The sequence below is a fragment of the Mauremys mutica genome, chromosome 12 (genome assembly GCF_020497125.1).
Source record: "Mauremys mutica isolate MM-2020 ecotype Southern chromosome 12, ASM2049712v1, whole genome shotgun sequence".
NCBI classification, from domain to species: domain Eukaryota; kingdom Metazoa; phylum Chordata; order Testudines; family Geoemydidae; genus Mauremys; species Mauremys mutica.
In genome coordinates, this window is record NC_059083.1 from 15,745,842 (window position 1) to 15,766,526 (window position 20,685).

General features: G+C 52.8%; 2 protein-coding genes across 2 annotated transcripts; both read left to right on the top strand.

Moving 5' to 3' along the window:
• The first annotated feature begins 3,633 nt into the window (after positions 1-3,633).
• Positions 3,634-7,019, top strand: LOC123345742 (zinc finger protein OZF-like). The gene is made up of 2 exons (XM_044982788.1): positions 3,634-3,679; positions 4,459-7,019. The coding sequence occupies exons 1-2, from the start codon at positions 3,646-3,648 to the stop codon at positions 5,661-5,663; spliced, it is 1,239 nt and encodes a 412-aa protein (XP_044838723.1). The 5' UTR covers positions 3,634-3,645; the 3' UTR covers positions 5,664-7,019.
• Positions 7,020-16,800: 9,781 nt separating this feature from the next.
• LOC123345744 (zinc finger protein 239-like) lies at positions 16,801-20,664 on the top strand. Its single transcript, XM_044982790.1, has 2 exons — positions 16,801-16,854; positions 17,983-20,664. Exons 1-2 carry the CDS (start codon positions 16,821-16,823, stop codon positions 19,092-19,094), a joined length of 1,146 nt encoding a protein of 381 aa, XP_044838725.1. The 5' UTR covers positions 16,801-16,820; the 3' UTR covers positions 19,095-20,664.
• The last annotated feature ends 21 nt before the right edge of the window (positions 20,665-20,685 follow it).

Genomic DNA, 20,685 nt, shown 5'->3' on the forward strand with positions numbered 1-20,685 from the left:
CCAATGCAGCTGCGCCACCGCAGCGCGTGTGGTGAAGACGCTCTATGCCGCCAGGAGACAGCTCTCCTCTCGGCATAATAAATCCACCCCCGCAAGTAGCATAAGCTGGAATGCATTTTGTCCAGACTTCAGATCAGGTTTGTGTCTCTTTTCTGCGCTGTTTCCAATTTTTCAACATCCTTTTTAAGGTGCAGATACCAGAACTGTATCCAGGGCCGCCCAGAGGGGGGGCAAAGGGGGCAATTTGCCCCGGGCCCCGGGCTCCGCAGGGGCCCCCAAGAGAACAGCAGAGGCTCCCGCCTCCGCCCCTCTCCTGGAGCCTCAGCGCATCAAGCGCCGAGTCTCCGCCGGGGCCCCTGAGCCCCGCCCCGCTCAGAGCCGCATGGTCAGGGGGCGGGGCTGGGAGCACCGGGCTGAGCTCAGCTCCCTCCGCTGGGCGTGGAGCTCCCAGCCCCGCCCCCTCACCACGCGGCTCGGAGCGGGACGGAGCTCAGGCCCCGCCGGCCACACGCTGCGGCTGTTCCGGCGAGGCGCTGAGACTCTGGGTGAGGAGGGAGCCGGGGGTAAGAGGCTGGGGCCGGGGCGGGGGGGAAGCGGGACCCGCCACCGAAGTGCAGCCCGGTCTTCGGCGGCGGGGGGCCCTTCCGTTCCGGGACCCGCCGCCGAAGTGCCCCGAAGACCCGCGGCGGGGACCCTCCCCCGCCGCCGAATTACCGCTGAAGACCGGGCTGCACTTCAGCGGCGGGTCCCGCTTCGGCGGTAATTCGGCGGCGGGGGGCTCCCGCCGCGGGTCTTCGGGGCACTTCGGGGGCGGGTCCCGGAACAGAAGGGCCCCCGGAATCCTCTGGGCGGCCCTGACTGTATCTGCTGTCTCAGTATTGGTCTCCCCAGTGCCATTGACAGAGGTAAAATGACCTCCCCGCTCCTGGGTTTATACATCCAAGGGTCACGTTAGCCCTTTTTGCCCCAGCATCACCCTGGGAGCTCATGTTGAGTTGCTTGTCCATCATGACCCCTAAACCTTTTGCAGAGTCGCTGCTTTTCCAAGGGTATTTAGGGGCCTTGAAATGCAATGCCTAGAAACCCCAGTCTCCCCCTAAAATCCTACCATAAACAAACCTTAAGGAGTATTTTTTTTATTTTAGGCTGATATAATCCACTGCAGCCTTTGCCTTTGGCCTGAAGAAAGGGTGAAAAGCAGTGGAGAGAAGACATGGGGTTTTAGCTGGAATGCTCTGGGTCTCATACAGGGCTAGGGTCTGAGACAGTACAAAGTGATTCATTTGGGGTCTGGCTACCCTTGAAATGCTACAGCTGCAGCCTCCCTGCCAAATACCCGCTCCAGCTTCCCCTGCTGCACCCTCCCTTCAGTTCCAGCTTCCCCCCCACCCCATCCCTCCCTCCAGCAGTGTCCTGTTTTTCAGAACCTGAAATATAGTAACCCTGTGTAACCCCCTGACAAGCAGGTGTCCGTACAGCCCAGTAGCCAGGTGGCAGGACAGGGACAGTGCAGTGAACCTGGAATTCACCTGTAGGGAATGTAATTCACCCCCCTTCCCAGCTCCCTCTCTGAAATTAGGGCAGGTCTACACTAAGGGAGGGGGTCGAATTAGGGTACGCAAATTCAGCTACCCCCTGGGGCAGCCTGGCCCAGCACTGGGGGCGGGGGTCTTGCACAGAAGCCTGTCAGTGGGGGTGGAAAGGAGGAGCCCGCAGGATCCCTGGGAGGGGGAGAAGGGGGATGTCTATGGGGACCGGGGATTGTCCCCAACTCCGAAGGGGGCGCGGGGGTGGCGGGGTCCTGGCCCCCAAGGGAGCCTGTCTCAGTGCCCCGGGCGGTGGGGGGGATTCGCTAGAGGGCAGAGAGGAGGGATTTCGGGCGGGGCCCCCCCGGCTGAGCGGGGTGTGGGGCGGGGGGGTCCGTAGCTGCTGCCCCCACAGGGCCCTGGGTCGCGCTGGGAGGGGGCGGGCTGCGCTCGCTCTGCCTCTGTTTATCTTCCTGGGTCAGATCCTCCATTGTGCGCCGGGAGCCCGGGCTGAGCCGCTGCCGCTCCCCGGCGGGGTCCGTGCGGGGCGAGTCCGGCGCTAACCCCCCTCCCCGCCCCGGGCTCCGCCCGCCCGAGCCGGAGCCTGCAGGTGAGGGGGGGGGGGTCCGGGGTAAGGGCCGGGGCCGGGCGGGAAAGTGACTCTGCACAAGCGGCCCCAGATCTCGCCGCCCCGGGCAGCTGCTCCCTGGCTGGGAAGCGCCCGGCGGAGGGACCGGAGCTGCGGCCCCAGCAGCGAGTCGCCGCCCGGGCTCTGCCCAGGATCTGCCCCCGGGGCCGGCGGGGGGTTCAGGCGCGGGGGGGGGAGTGGTTGGGGGGGGGCATGGGCGGGCCCAGGGGGGTTCCCCGTTGTGCCCCTGGGGCTGGGTTGTCACGGAGGGGAGGGGTGAGAAATGAGACTGAAATGGAGGGGAGAGGAGGAGTGGGGGGGTTATTGTTGATCTGCAAATGTAACCCCGCTACAAACCTCCGAGCCCCTCCCTCCCCTGAGACAGGCCCCTTCGTGCCCCAGCGATGGGTGAATCTCCCCAGCCCTGAACTGCTGCTGGGCCCTGTTTGCTCCATCAGAGACACCTGCTCTGAAAGGCGGCAGGATCCTGGTCTGCTGAACAGCCCAGAGTGTGACCCGCTCACAGACTGTATCCTAGTGCACATGTGCCAGGCAGCCTGAAGAACCTGCTGGTGGTGTTGTGTGTGTGTGGGGGGGCTTATAGTGAGATCCATCTGCTCAAATTTTGTTTCTCTTCTACATACATAGGCTTGGAAGGATGAGATTTTTGTTATAAATATGGGTAAATGTCAGTTTCTCCTTAGACACACAAAGGGTGGGTGAAAAATATTTCCATCAGAAATAATCGAAATGTACAGATAGGCAAAGGAATAAAAGGCTGCGCGAGAATTTCGTAGAGTTCGATTTAGAGATATTTACTGGGTATATTTCGACAGGTGATAACGATTGTGTGTTCAACATTTGTAAAGCTTGAACTTTTTCAATTCTCAATATCTACAGTCATTAAGTAATTGTTGTCTGATCCGCCCCACAATTTCAAAAATGTAAATCAATGAAAATTGAAACTAAATCCCTAAAATGAAACATTCATGTTACCATTGAAATGATAAAAATAATCAAATTCTGCCAATCCTGTACATAAATATAGCAATACAGTCGCCACTGTCTAATCCCTTTTGTCTCCATTAATAAAATATTCCTGTGTAACCCCTCTGATTTTTTCCTTTTTCTGACTTCCCAAATTTTTATGTAAAATCCTTTCAAATTTTGTCCTCTTTCTATTTAATAATTAACATATTATCAGCATAAATTATTTTCCTTAATTTTCTCTAAATACACACTATAAAGAAAAAAATAGATATTGCCTCCTCCGTCTCTAATTAGCTGAAATCAAACTCCCCCCCTCCCCGAGCTTCCATTTTATCGGTCCCCTCCCCTGGGACTAGTGGGATGCAGCTGGGGCAGCAGGTGCTGAGCGGGGGACTCTTGTTGTTTCAGATGCCGGTGACCTTCGAGGAGGTGGGTGTGTGTTTCACCCAGGGGCAGGGGGCTCTGCTGGACCCCGCTCAGAGAGCCCTCTACGGGGACATCATGCAGGAGAACTACGAGACTGTGACCTCGCTGGGTAAGGGATTCCCGTCCCCTTGGTTACTGGAAGCAGGGGAGGGGTTCTGATGTAGCCAGTTTGGCTTCTACTCAGGTTCTTCCCAATTCCCTTAGGTTACGTCTACACAGCATCTGGAAGGTGTGATTCCCCGCTCGGGTAGATGTATATGCACTAATTCTGCTAGAGCTAGTGGCTAAGAAGAGTGGCAGAAGTGTTGTATTGTCCTATCTGTATTCACTCATGTCTATTCCCTTCCTTTCCTGGGACTAGCTCCATCCACAGGGCAGATGTCACCCAGCCACGCTGACAGAGATCTGGCAGGAGATTCCCCGCCCCCCAGATTTTACTTCCCCCTGGGTGTTTGGAAGGGATCTGGAGGCAGAATCCAATTTCTCTTGGTGCTCTGTATTGTCTGTTACAAATAGGTTGTTTCTTCCAAGCATGGAGGCTCCATTTTTTCTTAAATTTATTTTTAAAACCTCTGTTCCTGGCTTCACCCTGTGGTGCCGTTGTTGTACCTGATGCAGTACAGTGTGAAGGTAGAACGAGTGAGAGGGCTTCAGAAATAGAGGTGTTTCCATGCTTGGAAGATGAGGACGAATATCCAAGTTCTAATGGATCCAGGCGCACCAGGGACCCACTTCAGAGATGGAAAAATTAGAGAGGGGTTAGTAAATGTTCCCTTTCTCAGTCTCCCCAGCAGTTGTGTTGTTTTTCCCCTCTTTGCTGTTCCCCTTTCGGTCCTTTCTCCCCGGCACAGGGATGACTCCTCTCTGGATTCTCTCGCTGTATTCCAGGGGGTGCTGGGATGGTGAGTGAGAATGAGGAGAAGAATCCACAGCGGGAAGGTGGTGAGGACGTGGGTCTGCAGGGAACAGTATTGGGAAGATCCAAGCGGAATTTTTATAAGAATCATAAACAAGGAAAAACCTGCAGAAACCAGCGCAGGTCAGAGAGGCTGCTGGGATATGACCCAGGGAAGAAAATGTGTGAACCCATAAATGATGGTGGAGATTGCGAGGACCTCAAGGAAACCACAGCCCAGCAGAGAATCCCCACAGAAGAGAGAAAAAACACATGCACCGAGTGTGGGAAAAGCTTTATGCGGAGATCACATCTTATTTCCCATCAGAGGATCCACACTGGAGAGAAACCCTACAAGTGCCTTGTCTGTGGGAGAGGTTTCAGCCAGACCGCACACCTTATTTCACATCAGAGGATTCACACGGGAGAGAAACCCTATAAGTGCCTTGACTGTGGGAAAGGTTTCATTCAGGGTTCACATCTTCTTAGGCATGAGAGAACCCACACGGGTGAGAAACCCTATAAATGCCTGGAATGTGGGAAAAGCTTCATTCAGAGTTCAGATCTTATTTCACACCAGAGAACCCACACGGGAGAAAGAGCCTATAAGTGCCTGGACTGTGGGGAAAGTTTTGATTGGAACATGCAGCTTGTTAGACATCAGATGCACCATACAGGAGAGAAACCCTACAAATGCCTGGATTGCGGGAAAGCATTTAGTGATAGTTCAGCCCTTATTATTCATCAGAGACTCCACACGGGAGAGAAACCCTATAAGTGCCTCGACTGTGGGAGAAGATTCAATCAGAACTCACTCCTTACTAGACACAAGAGAACCCACACTGGAGACAAACCCTACAAGTGTCTGGACTGTGGGAAAAGTTTCAATCAGAGCTCATACCTAATTGCACATCAGAGAACTCACACAGGAGAGAGACCCTATACATGCCTCAAGTGTGGGAAAAGTTTCAGTTGGAGCTCAGATCTGACGGCACATCAGAGAACCCACACAGGAGAGAGACCTTATAAGTGCCTGGAATGTGGGAAAAGATTCCTTCAAAGCTCAAATCTTAGTGTGCATCTGAGAATCCATACTGGAAAAACACCCTATAAATGCCCCGACTGCGGGAAAAACTTCAGTCAGAGTTCAAACCTGACTAGACACCAGAACACCCACATGGCAGGAAAAACCTCATAAATGCCTTGACTGTGGGAAAACGTTTAATGATAAAGCACAATTAGTACTCATCAGAGAACCCACCCTGGAAAGAGACCCTATAGAAGTATTAACAGTGGGCAAAAGTTTAATGACAAAGAACACCTTAGTATACATCAGAGAACCCACACAGGAGAGAAGCCCTATAAATACCTTTACTCTGGGAAAACATTTTTTTCAGAGCTCAGATCTTATTTCACAGTACAGCATCCATATGGGAGAGAAACCATATAAATGCCAGGACTGTGGGATAAATTTCAATCATAGGTCAAACCTAATTCGACATCAGAGGATCCATACAGGAGGGACACCTTATAAAGTGTGAGAAAGAATTTAGTGACAAGTCACGCCTTATGGGACATCAGAGAATCCACATGGGAGAGAAACCCTATAAAAGCTTTATCCATCCCTCACATCTTATTGTGGATCACCAAATCCATTCAGGAGAAACACCCTATTGGGAAAAAGTTCCCTCAAAGTTCAAACCTGACTAGGTACCAGAGAATCCACATGGGAAAAATCGCTATAAGTGCCTCGACTGTGGGGAAAAGTTGAAAGACAAGTCACCACTGAATACACATCAGAGAACCCACACCGGAGATCGCTTCTATAAACGGCTGGCTTGTGGGAAGTGTTTTACTCAGAGTTCAGTTCTTATTTCACAGCAAAGGATCCACAGCGAAGGCAGAGATGCTTTGAATGTGGGAAATGTTTCATTCAGAACTTTTTACACGTCACAGCCCCTCCTCCCTGCTGCAGCCCTGGCTGCTGAGCCGAGGGGCCTTTCTGCCTCCGAGAGTTGTCTAGTGCAGGAAAACTGGTCAGGTAGCTGGCACGTTTAGCCCTGGCCTGGACCAAACCTCCACCACTTCTAGTCTAGACCAATCCTGAGCATCTCATTTATACAGTGGTCCCAATCTAAGTTCCCTGTAAGCTGCGCGGCCATGAGGCCACGCAGCAAGTTATCAAGGTGCCCTTCCCACCACTGCCATGCTGCTCCTGCCCTCTGCCTTGGAGCTGCTCCCAGGAGCCTCCTGCTTGCTGTGCAGAGCAGGCGGGGAGCAGGGGCACTGATGTCAGGGTGTCCCATGCCCCTGTACCCCATCTCTGCAGAGCGGGGACGAAACGCAACAGGGCTCAGGAGTGGGACGGAGGGAGCCTGCTGGTGGCTGCTGCTGTCTGTTTTTTGAGTGCCAATCTAGCTAAAAGAGCAACATACTTAAAGGGGCAAGGTGTGTCTCTCTCGCACGCGCACACACAATGTGTGTGTGTCTCACACACACAGTGTCTCATGCACACGCACTGTGTCTCTCTCACACTCACACTCTGTTTTTCACACTCACCTCCCAGCACATATTTGTATTATTGTTGTTATTGTTACTTCTTGATACTTCCTGCAATGCACATATATTCTCTGTAATTTTATTCTTTCAAAGTGCTGTTGTTTGAGGTTTTTGACTGGTCTATGCATGCCATCATTTTTATTGCTCTGTTACGCTTAAATTTAATTCTTTGAGTAGTGAGTTCTAAAATGCTTAATATCCTGGCTGGAGTAATTATCCCTATGATAACTTTTTAAAACTATATATATTATCTCTAGGTTTTTTGTTTCTCTGGTGGTGCACATCCACACATTACCTCGGTAATTTGGTGCACAACACAAAATTCATTCCGCACACGGAGGGAAAAAATTAGAGGGAACATTGGTCGCAACCTCCACCAAATCAGACTCCTGAGGGCTAGAGATGAAAGTGTCGCAGACCTGGAGGGGGAATTTGACTCAGTCCCAAACACAGTGTGATTGTTCTGACCCTAAATCTCAGTTTCCATCTGTGGGTAAAGCAGCTTCTGGCCTTTTTCTTGCCCAGCTGTTTGTTTTCCGATGGGAGTTTGGGTTTTCTCCTTTCATTAGGATGACGTTAGAACTTTTGTAAGTAACATGACCATATAAGGAGGCGCTGAATGGGACAGATGTAGACAGTTCAGTCTGTTCTCCTGATTTTGAATAATCTGGAACATGCCCTGGGATGCTGATTTATCTGAACCTGGAGTGTCCTATAGCCCACCCTGTATTATGGATTGTTCTCTATTTGCTGAAGGCCATTTGATCCCGTAGTAGGATATTAGTTTTGTTTTACAGGACGTAGCGCAGATTTATCAGAGACTTCATAAGACAAAGGACCATTTGCCGGGACACCCTCATGTTATTTGTACCATTTTCTGACCCTTTGCCATGAGATTTGAGTGTTGTTTGGACAATGATTATTATAAATCACCACCAGCACAACCGCTGATGGGGCCGGTCGCAGTCCAAGAGACAGAGACTGAGACATGGTCTACAACTACATATATGTCAACCCAGCTACATTGCTATGGGGGGCAGGGCTGGTGCAAAGAGGTTTCCCACCCTAGGCGAAACTTCCACCTTGCACCACCACCCCCCAGCTAACCCCGCCCCCTCACCAGTGGAGCCCCCCCCCCCGTGGCAGCTAACCCAGCCCCGCACCTGGGGAGCCCCCCTCCCACAGAAGCTAACCCCGCCTGGGGAGACCCCCCTCTCCCCCGCGGCAGCTAACCCCACCCAGGGAGCCTGCCCCAGCTCACCTCGGCTCTGCCTCCTCCGCTGAGCACGCTGGCATCGCTCTAATTCTCCTCTCCTCCCAGGCTTGTGGCGCCGATTGGAGGAGACAGAGCGGGGGCTGCGTGCTCAGCGGAGGAGGCAGAGTGGAGGTGATCGGGGCGGGGAGCGGTTCCCCTGTGCACCCCACCCCCGTTACTGCGGGCAGCCCTCCCCCGCCCCTCCCCCAGCTCACCTCCGCTACACCTCCACCTCCTCCCCTGAGCGGGCTTTTAGGCGCCCTAAACCACTAGGCACCCTAGGCGGCCACCTCGTTTGCCTAAGTGGTTGCACCAGCCCTGATGGGGGGTGAGAAAGCTGTAGAGTTAAGCCAACCTACCCCCCTGCGTAGACAGCGCTAGGTTGAGGGAAGAAGTTTTCCATTGACCTAACTACCGCCTCTCGGGGGGGTACGTTATACTTAAATTCATAACTTTACTAGACACTACAAATCATGGATTGAACAGAGACACTCACACTGGATTTATGGCTTATTACCAGGGCAGCCAAACATACCCTCCGAGCCGCATATAATAATCTTCAGAAGTTCGCGAGCTGGGCACGCCTGCTGGGTCTTGGGGCGTCTCCTCTGCTGCAGGGCGGTGGGAGTAGGGGCTTCTGCCTTGTGGGGAGGGGGGTCTCGAGCCTTCAGCCCCATGGGAGGCACCTGCCGGGGCTCGGGGCTTCAGCCCCACTCCTGCTGAAGCCCCGAGACTCCCCTCCCTGCTGGGCAGAAGCCCCTAACCCCACCGCCCTGCCTCAGGGCAGAAGCCCTGAGCTCCCCCCCCCCCAACCCCCAGTTTGGTAGGTGGAGAACGGGGGGCACCGTGCTAAGCTACGTGGCTGCATGCGGCTCACAAGCCAGGATTTGGCCACCGCGGCTTATCACAACAATCTATAACCCACATCCCGTTTCCCCTCGCTTCTTGTTTTCCCCCTTCTTTCCCCCATACAAGCGGAGAGGTGTTAACTGGCCTCTTCGCCGTGAAGGATCCTTTGAAATACATGTTAACTTATGCTTCTGTTGCCCCTTGTAGTTACCTATGACCCTCTCAGTATGACGACAAAGAGCCCTGTGTAAGCTCGAAAGCTTGTCTCTCTCCCCACCAGAAGTCGGTCCAGTAAAAGAGATCCCCTTCCCCACCGTGTCTCTCTCACATCCTGGGACCAACCTAGCGACCACGCCGCTGCATACGCGGATTTGCTTTGTAAAAGGCTTTGAGCTCCACGGGTGAAAAGTGCTAGTTAGAAGTGAGGTGTTACTATTCTTGATTTTATGAGGGTGGCACAAACATTGTTGCTTCTTTAGGCCGAGTTCATCACTCACCCCAAGGGCACATCGCTTCCCTACACAGCAGGGTGAGGCTAGCCTGAGGAGGGGCAAAGGGGCTGAGTTGGAGGGGAGGGGATAGGTGGAGCCAGAGGCACAAATGAGAGGAATTGTTTGGAGCACGGCGGTGCAGGGCCTGGCTCAGCGGACAACTTGGGCTACATAAGCCAGGAGTCCCGGAGCAGGAGGTGGGGTAGTCCGGCCTGGTGATCAGAGCCGGAGTCAGGAACAGAGCAGGGCTGGACTGGCAGACAGAGGAACAAGCCCAGCTGCAGACATAAGCATCGAGCAGCCGCTGGCCAAGTCCTTCCAGGTTGAAGAGCCATCCTGGCAATGCTACTCAGCCAGTTCAGCCAAGCCAGGGTTTCAGCTGCCGTTAGCCGGCTGATCCCAGGCCCAGCTGCAGGCTCCCATTCCTGGCACAAAGCAATTGGCCCCCTGTTAAGCCGCTGCCTGTGATATGGGTGCACCACTGCAGGGGTCTGCCCCGCCCCCAGCAACATGAGGTGAGGATATGCAGGCAAATTTCTATTGTTGGGGGGGTCGCAAAGAAAGAGAAATAAAAAATCCCCTGCAAAGAAGTACTAAATTGTTGCTATGTTGCTGGACTTTGCAAGGGCAAAATTTCTAAGCAAAAGCATGGGATCCCCAGCTATACAGCCCGGGATAGTCCTAAAGGACTTGTAAAGGTTACTTATGATAGAAACTCTTCTTACTTTTTGGAACTAAAGACTGTAACTCATTCATGTGTATATGTTTAACTGCTTTAACCTGGTAAATAACTCCCATTTCTTTCCCTTAGTTAATAAATCTTGCTAGTTTATTACAGGATTGGCCAGAACTGTTGTCTTTGGTGTAAGATCTACAGTGCAATTGACCTGGGGTCCATTTACTAAGGATAAACATTTTTCCATCAGCAAGGCCTGGATAACTTCCACCTCAGAGCTCTAAAAGAGCTTTTTGAAGAGAACTCTGCCCCCAAAATATTAATTTTTAATAAATCATGGACTAACAGGGGCATTCCTGAAGAATTCCAAAAAGGCAAGTGGGATGACCTGGATAACTATAGGCCAATTAACCTGCCGCTGAAGTGCCACTGATCGTGGCTTTTTTTTTTCCCACCACTTGGGGAAGCAAAAATGCTGGAGCCAGCCCTGGCTACTAGCAACTATTAATACTTTCTATGATTATTTGCTATTAAAAATATCAACTAAGTAGCACAGTGACATCCATCGGCAGGGTGCTAATGTAGGGGAATGATGAGGGGCTACAAGGAATAAAAAATAGCATTAAAAAATTGAAAGGAGTGAAACTACAGTGGATTACAGGAAAAGAGAAGGGATTATTTTCAACAGTAAAAATGTATCTTGAAATTATAATTTTTGAGCGTGTGGGGGGTGAATGTCAAATATTTATCTGACTCAAGTCTCCTTTAGCAACTCAATGGATCCTATCGCAGGGGTGAGTAAACTATGGCCCACGGGCCGGATCCGGATCTGGATCTGACCCCTCAGGGCTTTGGATCCAGTCATCCAGACAGAGGGACAGAGGGTTCTGTGTGTTACCTCCAGGCACCGCCCCCCGCAGCTCCCATTGGCCGGGAATGGGGAACCGCGGCCAATGGGAGCTTCGGGGGAGGTACCTGGAGGCGGGGCAAGGTTAGCACATGCGGAGCCCTCCGTCGTGTCCCCTCCCCCAGGGGCCGGAGCACTTCCTGGAGCGGGGGCGGGGCAGCTGCCTGCCCTGGCCCCCGTGTGCGCCGCTGCCATCCTGGAGCCGCTCGAGGTAAGTGGTGCCGGGCCGGAGCTTGAACCCCTCCTGCACCCCGCCCCCCAACTACCTGCCCTAAGCCCCTTGCATCCCCTCATACACCCTGCACCCCAACTCCCTGCCCTGAGCCCCCTGCTGTGCCCTGCACCCCCCAGCACCCCAACCCCCGTCCTGAGTTCCCTGCTGCAACCTCTCCAGCACCCCAACCCCCTGCACCCTTCCTGCCCCCCAGCTCCCTGCCCGAAGCCCCCTGCCTGAATCTCGCACCCTCCTGCCCCCCAACTTCCTGCCCTAAGCCCCTGCTGCATCCTGCACCCCAAGCCTCTGCCCTGAGCCCCCTCTTACACCCTGCACCCCTCCTCTGCCCCAATCCCTTGCCCTGAGCCCCTTCCTGCACACCGCACCCCCTCCCACACCCCGCACTCCAACTCCCTGCCCCAGCCCTGCATACAATTTCCCCACTCAGATGTGGCCATCCGCCCAAAAAGTTTGCCCACCCCTGTCCTATCGGCTAGGGGCAATGGGATGCCCTGGGCCTTCAAGCACACAGCCCTGGGAAGTGGGGGCTGAGACGTGCCCTTCTGCAAGGGAGGGAAAAAGCCCCTCTGAGCCACAACACCTATTTTTGCAACCACTGCTGCTGGCTCACGCTATCTGGAGTGACTCTCATCCCTTCTGCCCCCTCCGGCGTCTCCACTCTGCCACCATGTGGCAGAGCATCTGCCCCGCTCCTAACCCGCCCGGCTCCTACCCTCCGCCCCCCATCCCTGATTTCGCCCCTGAGCCCCTCTCCTTCCCCTGCTGCCAGCTGTCCGACCCCCCCTGGGCATTCAGCCCCCCCCCACCGCAGAGATTCTGCCCCCTCCATCCCCGCGGATTTGCCCCCTTAGCCCCTGGCACCAGCGGGGAGACTCATTGTCAGGCCAAGGGCGGGCAGAGTCCGGGCAGCAGCTTCAGCAGATGTTACTGAGCATCCTCCGCTCCCGGGCGCCTGTCCCGGCCCCGGCGCTGTTTCCCTTCCCGGGCCAGGCGCTGCCGCCGCCGCCTCCATTGTGCGCCGGGAGCCCGGGCTGAGCCGCTGCCGCTCCCCGGCGGGGTCCGTGCGGGGCGAGCCCGGCGCTAACCCCCCTCCTCGCCCCGGGCTCCGCCCGCCCCAGCCCCGAGCCGGAGCCTGCAGGTGAGGGGGGGGGGGCGGGGGAAGGGCCGGGGCCGGGCGGGAAAGTGACTCTGCACAAGCGGCCCCAGATCTCGCCGCCCCGGGCAGCTGCTCCCTGGCTGGGAAGCGCCCGGCGGAGGGACCGGAGCTGCGGCCCCAGCAGCGAGTCGCCGCCCGGGCTCTGCCCAGGATCTGCCCCCGGGGCCGGCGGGGGGTTCAGGCGCGGGCGGGGGGAGCGGCTGGAGGGGAGGCATGGGCGGGCCCCGGGGGGGAGCAGCTGGGGGGGGGCATGGGCGGGCCCCGGGGGGGAGCAGCTGGGGGGGGGGCATGGGCGGGCCCCGGGGGGGAGCAGCTGGGGGGGGGCATGGGCGGGCCCCGGGGGGGAGCAGCTGGGGGGGGGGCATGGGCGGGCCCCGGGGGGGAGCAGCTGGGGGGGGGGCATGGGCGGGCCCCGGGGGGTTCCCGGTTGTGTCCCTGGCGCTGGGTTGTCAGGGAGGGGAGGGGAAGGGAGGGGTGAGAAAGGAGACTGAAATGGAGTGTGGGGGGGTTATTGTTGATCTGCAAATGTAACCCCGCTACAAACCTCCGAGCCCCTCCCTCCCCTGAGACAGGCCCCTTCGTGCCCCAGCGATGGGTGAATCTCCCCAGCCCTGAACTGCTGCTGGGCCCTGTTTGCTCCATCAGCGACACCTGCTCTGAAAGGCGGCAGGATCCTGGTCTGCTGAACAGCCCAGAGTGTGACCTGGGCACAGACTGTATCCTAATACAGGGTTTTCAACCTTTTTCTTTCTGAAGCCCCCACAACATGCTAAAAAAGCCCCACGACCCAGCTGTGCCACAACTGTTTTTCTGCATATAAAAGCTGGGGCTGGTGTTAGGGGATAGGAAGCAGGGCAATTGTCCAGGGCCCCACACCGCAGGGGTCCCTGCAAATCTAAGTTGCTCAGGCTTCAGCCCCAGAAGGCAGGGCTTTGGCTTTCTGCCCTGGGCTCCAGCGACTCTAACACTGCCCTGCCTGGCGGACCCCCTGAAACCTGCTTGTGGCCACCCATGCGGCTCCGGACCCTTGCTTGAGAGCCTTCATCCTAGTGTATGAGTGCAAGGCAGCCTTAATAACATGCTTTTAGTGTAGTTTGTGTGGGTTATATTGATATAAATCTGTTCATTTTTTTATCTTCTATATACATAGGCATGGAAGGATGAGATTTTGGGGGGTAAACGTCAGTTTCACTCTACACACGCAAATGGATGAAAAAGCATTTCCATGAATAATAATAATAAAATGTACAGCTAGGCAAAGTAAGAAAAAAGCTGCTTGAGAACTTCTTGCAATGTGATTTGAGAGAGAGAGGCATATTTTGACATGTGATGCTGACCATTTGTGTGTTAATGGTTATAAAGCTTTAACTTTTTGAGTCCCAATGTCTACAGTCATGAAATAATTATTGTCTGACTCACCCCATAGTTTCCTGGAACTGTGAAAATTCAAATTTAAAAAAAATCAAAGAGAAATCCTTACAAACATTGATATTATCCATTCAAATGATTAAAAAAAAATCAAATTCTGTCACGCCTATATATAAATATAGCAATGTGATCACCACTAATCTAGCCCGTTTTCTCTCCATTAGAAAACTATTGCTTTGGAACCCCTCCGCTGTTTTTTCTCTTTTCTCACTTGCCAAATTTTGATATAAAATCCCCCCAAAATGTGTTCAGTTTCTCTGTTTATAAACTAATATGTTATCTGTATAAATGTGCTTACTTATTTCTCAAAATAACCACTATTAAGAGAAAAAAAAAGATTTTGCCTTCTCCCTTCTAATTAGCTGGCATGTGAATCCTCTCATATTTCCCTAATTTTCTGTCTCAGTTGTCGAATAGTAATATAAAATCTCAAAATTCACTGATATTTACATTCTAATTTTTAAATTAGATGAGATTTCCTCAATTTTGAAGGAGAAATATTGAGCTGAGTCATTGATTTGGTTATGAAAAGAAAATATCACGTTCCAAAAGCTTCTTGAATCTAGCAGAGAGAGACATAAGGAGAAAGAATGTCTGAAAGCCAGAGAAATTCAAATGGAAATTTAGGGTGATTAACCACTGGGAAAAAAACTACTAAGGGAAGCGGTGGATTCTCCAATTCTTGAGTTCAGGAGGTCAGACTAGATTTTCTAAATTCATTGGTCTCTAAAATCTGTGACACCAAATGGAGATTGGGTGGGGGATTAAATTCCCAACGATCAAAGGAAAATCACTGAGCGCTAGATGTACAGAGACTTAAGCATCACTTTTAGGTCTGAAGCCACAGCCCTGAGTTAGGGTCCCAGGCTCCCTATATTATACCGGGGCAGAGCTAAGCACCTAAAAATGGAATCCACAAAATAGCCCGCTGACTGGGGAGTTGGCCAATGGGAAACACTGCAGAAAGGGGTGGGTCATATGTCCCTGCCCCTCAAAGGGACTTAGCTGGCTATCTCTGCTGAGTGATTCCTAGCCCTGAACCCTATCCTGGAGTTTGGTGCATAGGGCTATGGGGTACCCCTCAGTCTCACCCGTTGAAGCTGTTCCACCATGTATAAATGGTTGCATAAGTGTTGGGTGAGAGAGAGGGAGACTGACTCCAGCCCTAGGGCAGGGCGTTCACTTGGGTTTTAGGAGACCCAGGTTTCAGACCCACTCCTCCCATGTCTATTTAGACCTTTCTTGTTTAGGCTGGGTCAGCCTATCTCCTTTGTGTACCTTTTCCTAGCAACGTTTGTTGTTATCGGTGGTTGTAACTTTGGGTGAACTTTCACTCTCTTTCTGAAAATGGAGCTCCCCACAGGGGTAGGGCTGCCCGATCCCAGTGACTACAACACATCCTGCAGGGGGACGGGAAACCCGTTGAGAGAGGGGAGTTTCAGGGGGCTGCTGGTGGGTTTGTGTTAGAAGGGCTGGAGCAGGAAATACGCAGGTGAGGGAGGTGGTGACAGAGTGGGGAAAACCTGCTGGGACATGTTCAGTCTGTGGCATAATGTTCAGAACAGGCCCTTTGGGGGGATGGAAATCCCCCCATTTGTGGAACAGGAAAGAAACGCACTGGGCAGGGCTGGGAAAACAAACCAGACTCCCAGTGCTGGCGCCTGAACCCGCTAGCCAGGGGCGGCTGTGAAATTTGAAGGGGGCACCCAGCGGAGTTGCCCCGTCCCCTCACACCCAGCTGTCGGGAGGAACTGTCAGCGGTTCTGGAACAGCTCTGAATCAAACCCAGGCAGGACCCTCTGCTGTGTCCCCCCGCCCCCCCCCCCCCCGGGCACACTCTCACTTCCTGCTTGGCTTCAGCGCCCCTGTTCCACACCGGGAGCTCCCGCAGCGAGTCCACCTGGGGGAAGACCTTACACCCCCCCTGAAAGGGGAGTCCTGCACCCTCAACTTCCGCAGTGACTCCCAGCCCAGTGCTGTAAAACAGAAGGGTTTATTTTAGTTCTCTGGAACACAGCGTGGAAAAGTTCTTTGTTACTTCAGATCACAAGAAGTTACAGCAAAGCCAAGGCCCAAAGTCCTGATTCTTCCCCCGACCCAAAAAAAGGAGAGTGACGGCCCACCCTCAGTCAGGCCCAGTTGCTCCTTCTCCATCCTTTGGTCACCTGCCTCCACCTCTCTCTCTGTTCTCAAACTTGTCACAACTGGCTGGCTTCTTGCAGTGGGTGCCTCCCCACTACCCTCCAGCCATCCATTTCTAATTTACAAAATGTCCATCCATTGCCTGGGACCGAGCAGCTAGACGACAGTCACACCTGGCCCCCTAGGGTTCGCTGAGAAGATCAAACACCCTTGCAAGAGGCAGGGGAAACTGAGGCGCGCACACAGTGTTCATACAAAACATTGACGAAAATGCCCTGCTTTGTCACAGCCTCAAAGCCTGCAACCTGTATAAGCCTCTGGCTAAGAGGTGTGAGATAAATGGGAAGGCCCCTGCCCTCCTCCATCGGCTGGGAGGGACAAGGAGCTCTCTCTTTCTCCCCTCCTGAAGCCTCCTGGCTGGTCTGAGCAGGGTGAGGGTGGGATTCTGCTACCCTTTCTCTCCCCACCCCCCAGAGCTTCCATTTTATCAGCCCTCCTCCCCCATGAATAGCGGGCTTGTAGCTGGAGCAGCAGGTGCTGAGTGGGGGACTCTTGTTGTTTCAGGGGCCGGTGACCTTCGAGGAGGTGGCTGTGTATTTCACCCAGGGGCAGGGGGCTCTGCTGGACCCCGCTCAGAGAGCCCTCTACGGGGACGTCATGCAGGAGAACTACGAGACGCTGACCTCGCTGGGTAAGGGGTTCCTTTCTCCATAGTGATTTGAAGCTTATTGGGTGGGGAGGTCTATGATGTGGCCAGTTTGGCTTCCGCTCAGGTTCTTCCCAAGTACCTTAGGTTACGTCCACACAGCATCTGGGAGGTGAGATTCCCAGCTCAGGGGGATTTACATGCACTAGTTCTGCTAGAGCTAGTGCCTAAAAATAGCAGCGCAGATAGCGGCTAGTGCTAGCCACCTGAGGACATGCCTAGGGGCAGGGCAGGATTGTACTCAGGTGGCTAATCCGAGCCACAGCCATGCTGCCATGGCTACATTGCTATTGTCAGACACTAGTGCTTGTCTGTCTACCAAGCTGGGGATCACACCTCCCAGCAGCTGTGCAGACAGACCCTGCGATTTCAGGGGAATGACCCCAAAATCCCCACAGCCCATTTGACAGACTTTGAGCCCCACTCCCTCAGCCATGGGATAGGAGACTTGGAAACACAAGGGAGGCCTAATTCATCTCTATCCTGCATCCTCTGAGGTGGCAGAAGCATCGTCTTGTCCTGTCTGTATTTATTCATGTCTCTTCCCCTCCCTTCCTGGGACTAGCTCCATTTTGGGGACAGACGTCACCCGCCCACACGCTGACTGAGATCCGGCAGCAGCTCCCTGCCCCCGGACTCTGTGATCCCCTGGGTGTTTGGAAGGGATCTGGAGGCAGAATCCAGTTTCTCTTTTGTGTGTCCCTGGTGCTCTGTGCTGTCTGTTAGAACTGGGTTATTTCTTCCAAGCATGGAGGCTCCATTTTTTATTTAATTTATTTTTGAAACCTCTGTTCCCGGCTTCACCCTGTGGTGCCGTTGTTGTACCTGGTGCAGCACAGTGTGAAGCTAGAGTGAGAGAGAGAGAGAGTGTAAAAGAAAGAAGCTCCTTTATGCTCGGACAATGAGAAGGAATATCCCAGTTTTAATGGATTATGGAGCACCAGGGACCCACTTCAGAGAAGGAAAAATTACAGAGGGATTAGTAAATGTTCCCTTTCTTGGTCTCCCCAACGGTTGTTGTGTTGTGTTTTCCCCTCTTTGCTGTTCCCCTTTCGTTCCTTCCTCCCCGGCATCGGGGATGACTCCTGTCTGGATTCTCTTTCTGTATTCCAGGGGGTGCTGGGATGGTGAATGAGAAGGAGAATCCACAGCGGGAAAATTGTGAGGATGTGGATCTGCAGGGAACAGTATTGGGAAGAACCAAGGGGAATTTTTACCAGGATCGTAAAGGAGGAAAACCTTGTGGAACTCAGCGCAGGTCAGAGAGATTGCTGGGATGCAAGCCAGGGAAGAAAACACGTGAACCCATAAATGATGGTGGAGATTGCAAGGACCTCAAGGAAACCACAGCCCAGCAGAGAATGCCCAGAGAAGAGAAGAAAAACACATGCAGCGAGTGTGGGAAAATCTTTATTCGGCGGTCACATCTTATTTCACATCAGAAGGTCCACACTGGAGAGAAGCCTTACAAGTGCCTTGTCTGTGGGAAGGTTTTCAGTCAGAGCTCAAATCTTATTTCCCATCAGAGGATCCACACAGGGGAGAAACCCTATAAGTGCCTTGTCTGTGGGAAAGGTTTCAGTCATACTGCAAACCTTATTTCACATCAGAGGATCCACACCGGGGAGAAACCCTATAAATGCCTTGACTGTGGGAAAGGTTTCAATCAGGGTTCAAACCTTATTAGGCATCAGAGAACCCACACAGGCGAACAACCTTATAAATGCCTGGAATGTGGGAAAAGCTTCATTCAGAGCTCAGATCTTATTAGACACGAGAGAACCCACACAGGTGAGAAACCCTATAAATGTCTGGACTGTGGGAAAAGCTTTGTTCTGAGCTCAGATCTTATTTCACATCAGAGTGCTCACACGGGAGATAAACCCTATAAGTGCCTGGAGTGTGGGAAAAGTTTCAATCAGAGCTCATACCTGATTTCACATCAGCGAACGCATACAGGAGAGAAACCCTATAAATGCCTCGAGTGTGGGAAAACATTCAGCTGGAACTCAAATCTAATTTCCCATCAAAGAACTCACACAGGAGAGAGACCGTATAAGTGCCTGGACTGTGGGAAAAGGTTCATTGACAACACAGCCCTTATTAAACATCAGAGAATGCATACAGGAGAGAGACCCTATAAATGCCTCGAGTGTGGGAAAAGTTTCAGTCGGAAATCAACTCATATTGGACACCAGAGAATCCACAAAGGAAAGAAACCTTGAATGTGGGGGAAGCTTCAGCTGGGATCAGCTTGTATCACGCATCAGGAAAGTCGTACAGGGAATAAACCTCTTAAATATCTTTAACATGGAAAATGCTTAGAGTGGAATTGACATTAAGAATTCCTCTCCTGTGAGGAGTTTGTAATCAATTCCATCACTGGGGCTGGCCACAGTTTATTTAAAAAAATCCAATTCCCCTGCATATATCTTTGATTTCTTTCATGCTAAGTCAGACTCGGGGAGGCTGCAGGTGAAAATGTTGCAAAACTGGAGGGAGAATTCAAATGAATCCCCCACAGTCTGTGATCATTCTGAGCTTAAATTCCAGTTTCCATCAGATGGGAATTTGGGTTTTCTCCTTTCATTAGGACAATGTTAAAACTTTTGTAACCATCATGACAATATAAGAAGGCGCCGAATGAAGCAGGTGTTGATAGTTCAGAGGAGAGTGTGGGTAAGTCTGTTCTCTTGATTTTGAATCATCTGGAACATGCTCTGGGATGTCACTATATATGAACCGGAAAGTTTCTTATAGTCCACCCTGTATTGTGGCTTGTTCTCTGTTTGCTGAAGGCCATTTGGTCACCTAGTAGGATATTAGTTTTGCAGGACATTGTGTAGATTTAGTGGGGACTCCAAAAGACACATGACCATTTGCCAGAACACTCTTCCTTTATTTGTACCATTTTCCGAACCTTTGCCATGAGATGTATAATAATCATTGTTCAAATAACACTAACATCACCATGAGCACAAACACCGATGGGACCAGTGTGAGAGTCGCAGGCCGAGAGGCAGAAACTGAAACGGGAGGAAGTTCCTGCTGGATTCCTGCAGTGATGGGAGATAGGGCCGGGAGAGAGATAAAGGGCTGGGAAACTGCAGGGTTTTCTCTGGAGAGCCAGACAGCTGAGGCTGAGAATTGTTAACTTGCTGCACTGGAGCCGGAGAGAGACGGGAACTAGCCTGGGATCACTGGGTGAAACTGTCCCTGAATCCCAAAGGGCTACAAATGACGCTGCTTGTGGAGTTGCTGGGTCTATCAGTGATTCCTGGGAGGACAAGACTGAGCAGAGGTAGGAAGGAAACTAGGGAAGTCAACAGGCCTGGCCGGCCCTGAGGCCAGCTGACATCCATCACTGCGACTGGAAGGCAATGGGGAGTCTGTGAACCAAGATGGTCACCGCTAACCCCTCCACAGCGTCCTTGACAGAGACTCTCTCTGTCACGCTCACCACATGCACGCCAAGGACTTCCCTGGGGGATAAACCCCTCAGCCGGGATTGGAGATGCCGCACCCTTCTCCGGCTCCCATTAACCCGAGCTCCCTGGCTTTCCTGCTCTCACAGCATTTGCTTCCCTGTGACTGAATCGCGGTGTCTCTAATGGATCCTCTGCATTTTTTCTGCCCACTGTACAACGTTGCTGCTGCCTGCGGGAGGTGGGAGCAGCGCCTTGCTGGGCTGGGGCCGAAATGCTCTGAGTTGAGCAGGGTACTGGGTGTGGGGAGGAGATTTTAGCTTTTATTTCTGGCTTGGAAAGAATAAAGTGGAATTTAGTTTCTCAAACTCCCAGAGTCCTTTGTCTTGAA

Coding starts and splice junctions, on each gene's coding strand:
- LOC123345742 (XM_044982788.1), top strand. CDS start 3,646: ATGCAGGAGAACTACGAGACTGTGACCTCGCTGG. Junction 3,680..4,458: donor CGAGACTGTGACCTCGCTGG/GTAAGGGATTCC, acceptor GCTGTATTCCAG/GGGGTGCTGGGATGGTGAGT.
- LOC123345744 (XM_044982790.1), top strand. CDS start 16,821: ATGCAGGAGAACTACGAGACGCTGACCTCGCTGG. Junction 16,855..17,982: donor CGAGACGCTGACCTCGCTGG/GTAAGGGGTTCC, acceptor TCTGTATTCCAG/GGGGTGCTGGGATGGTGAAT.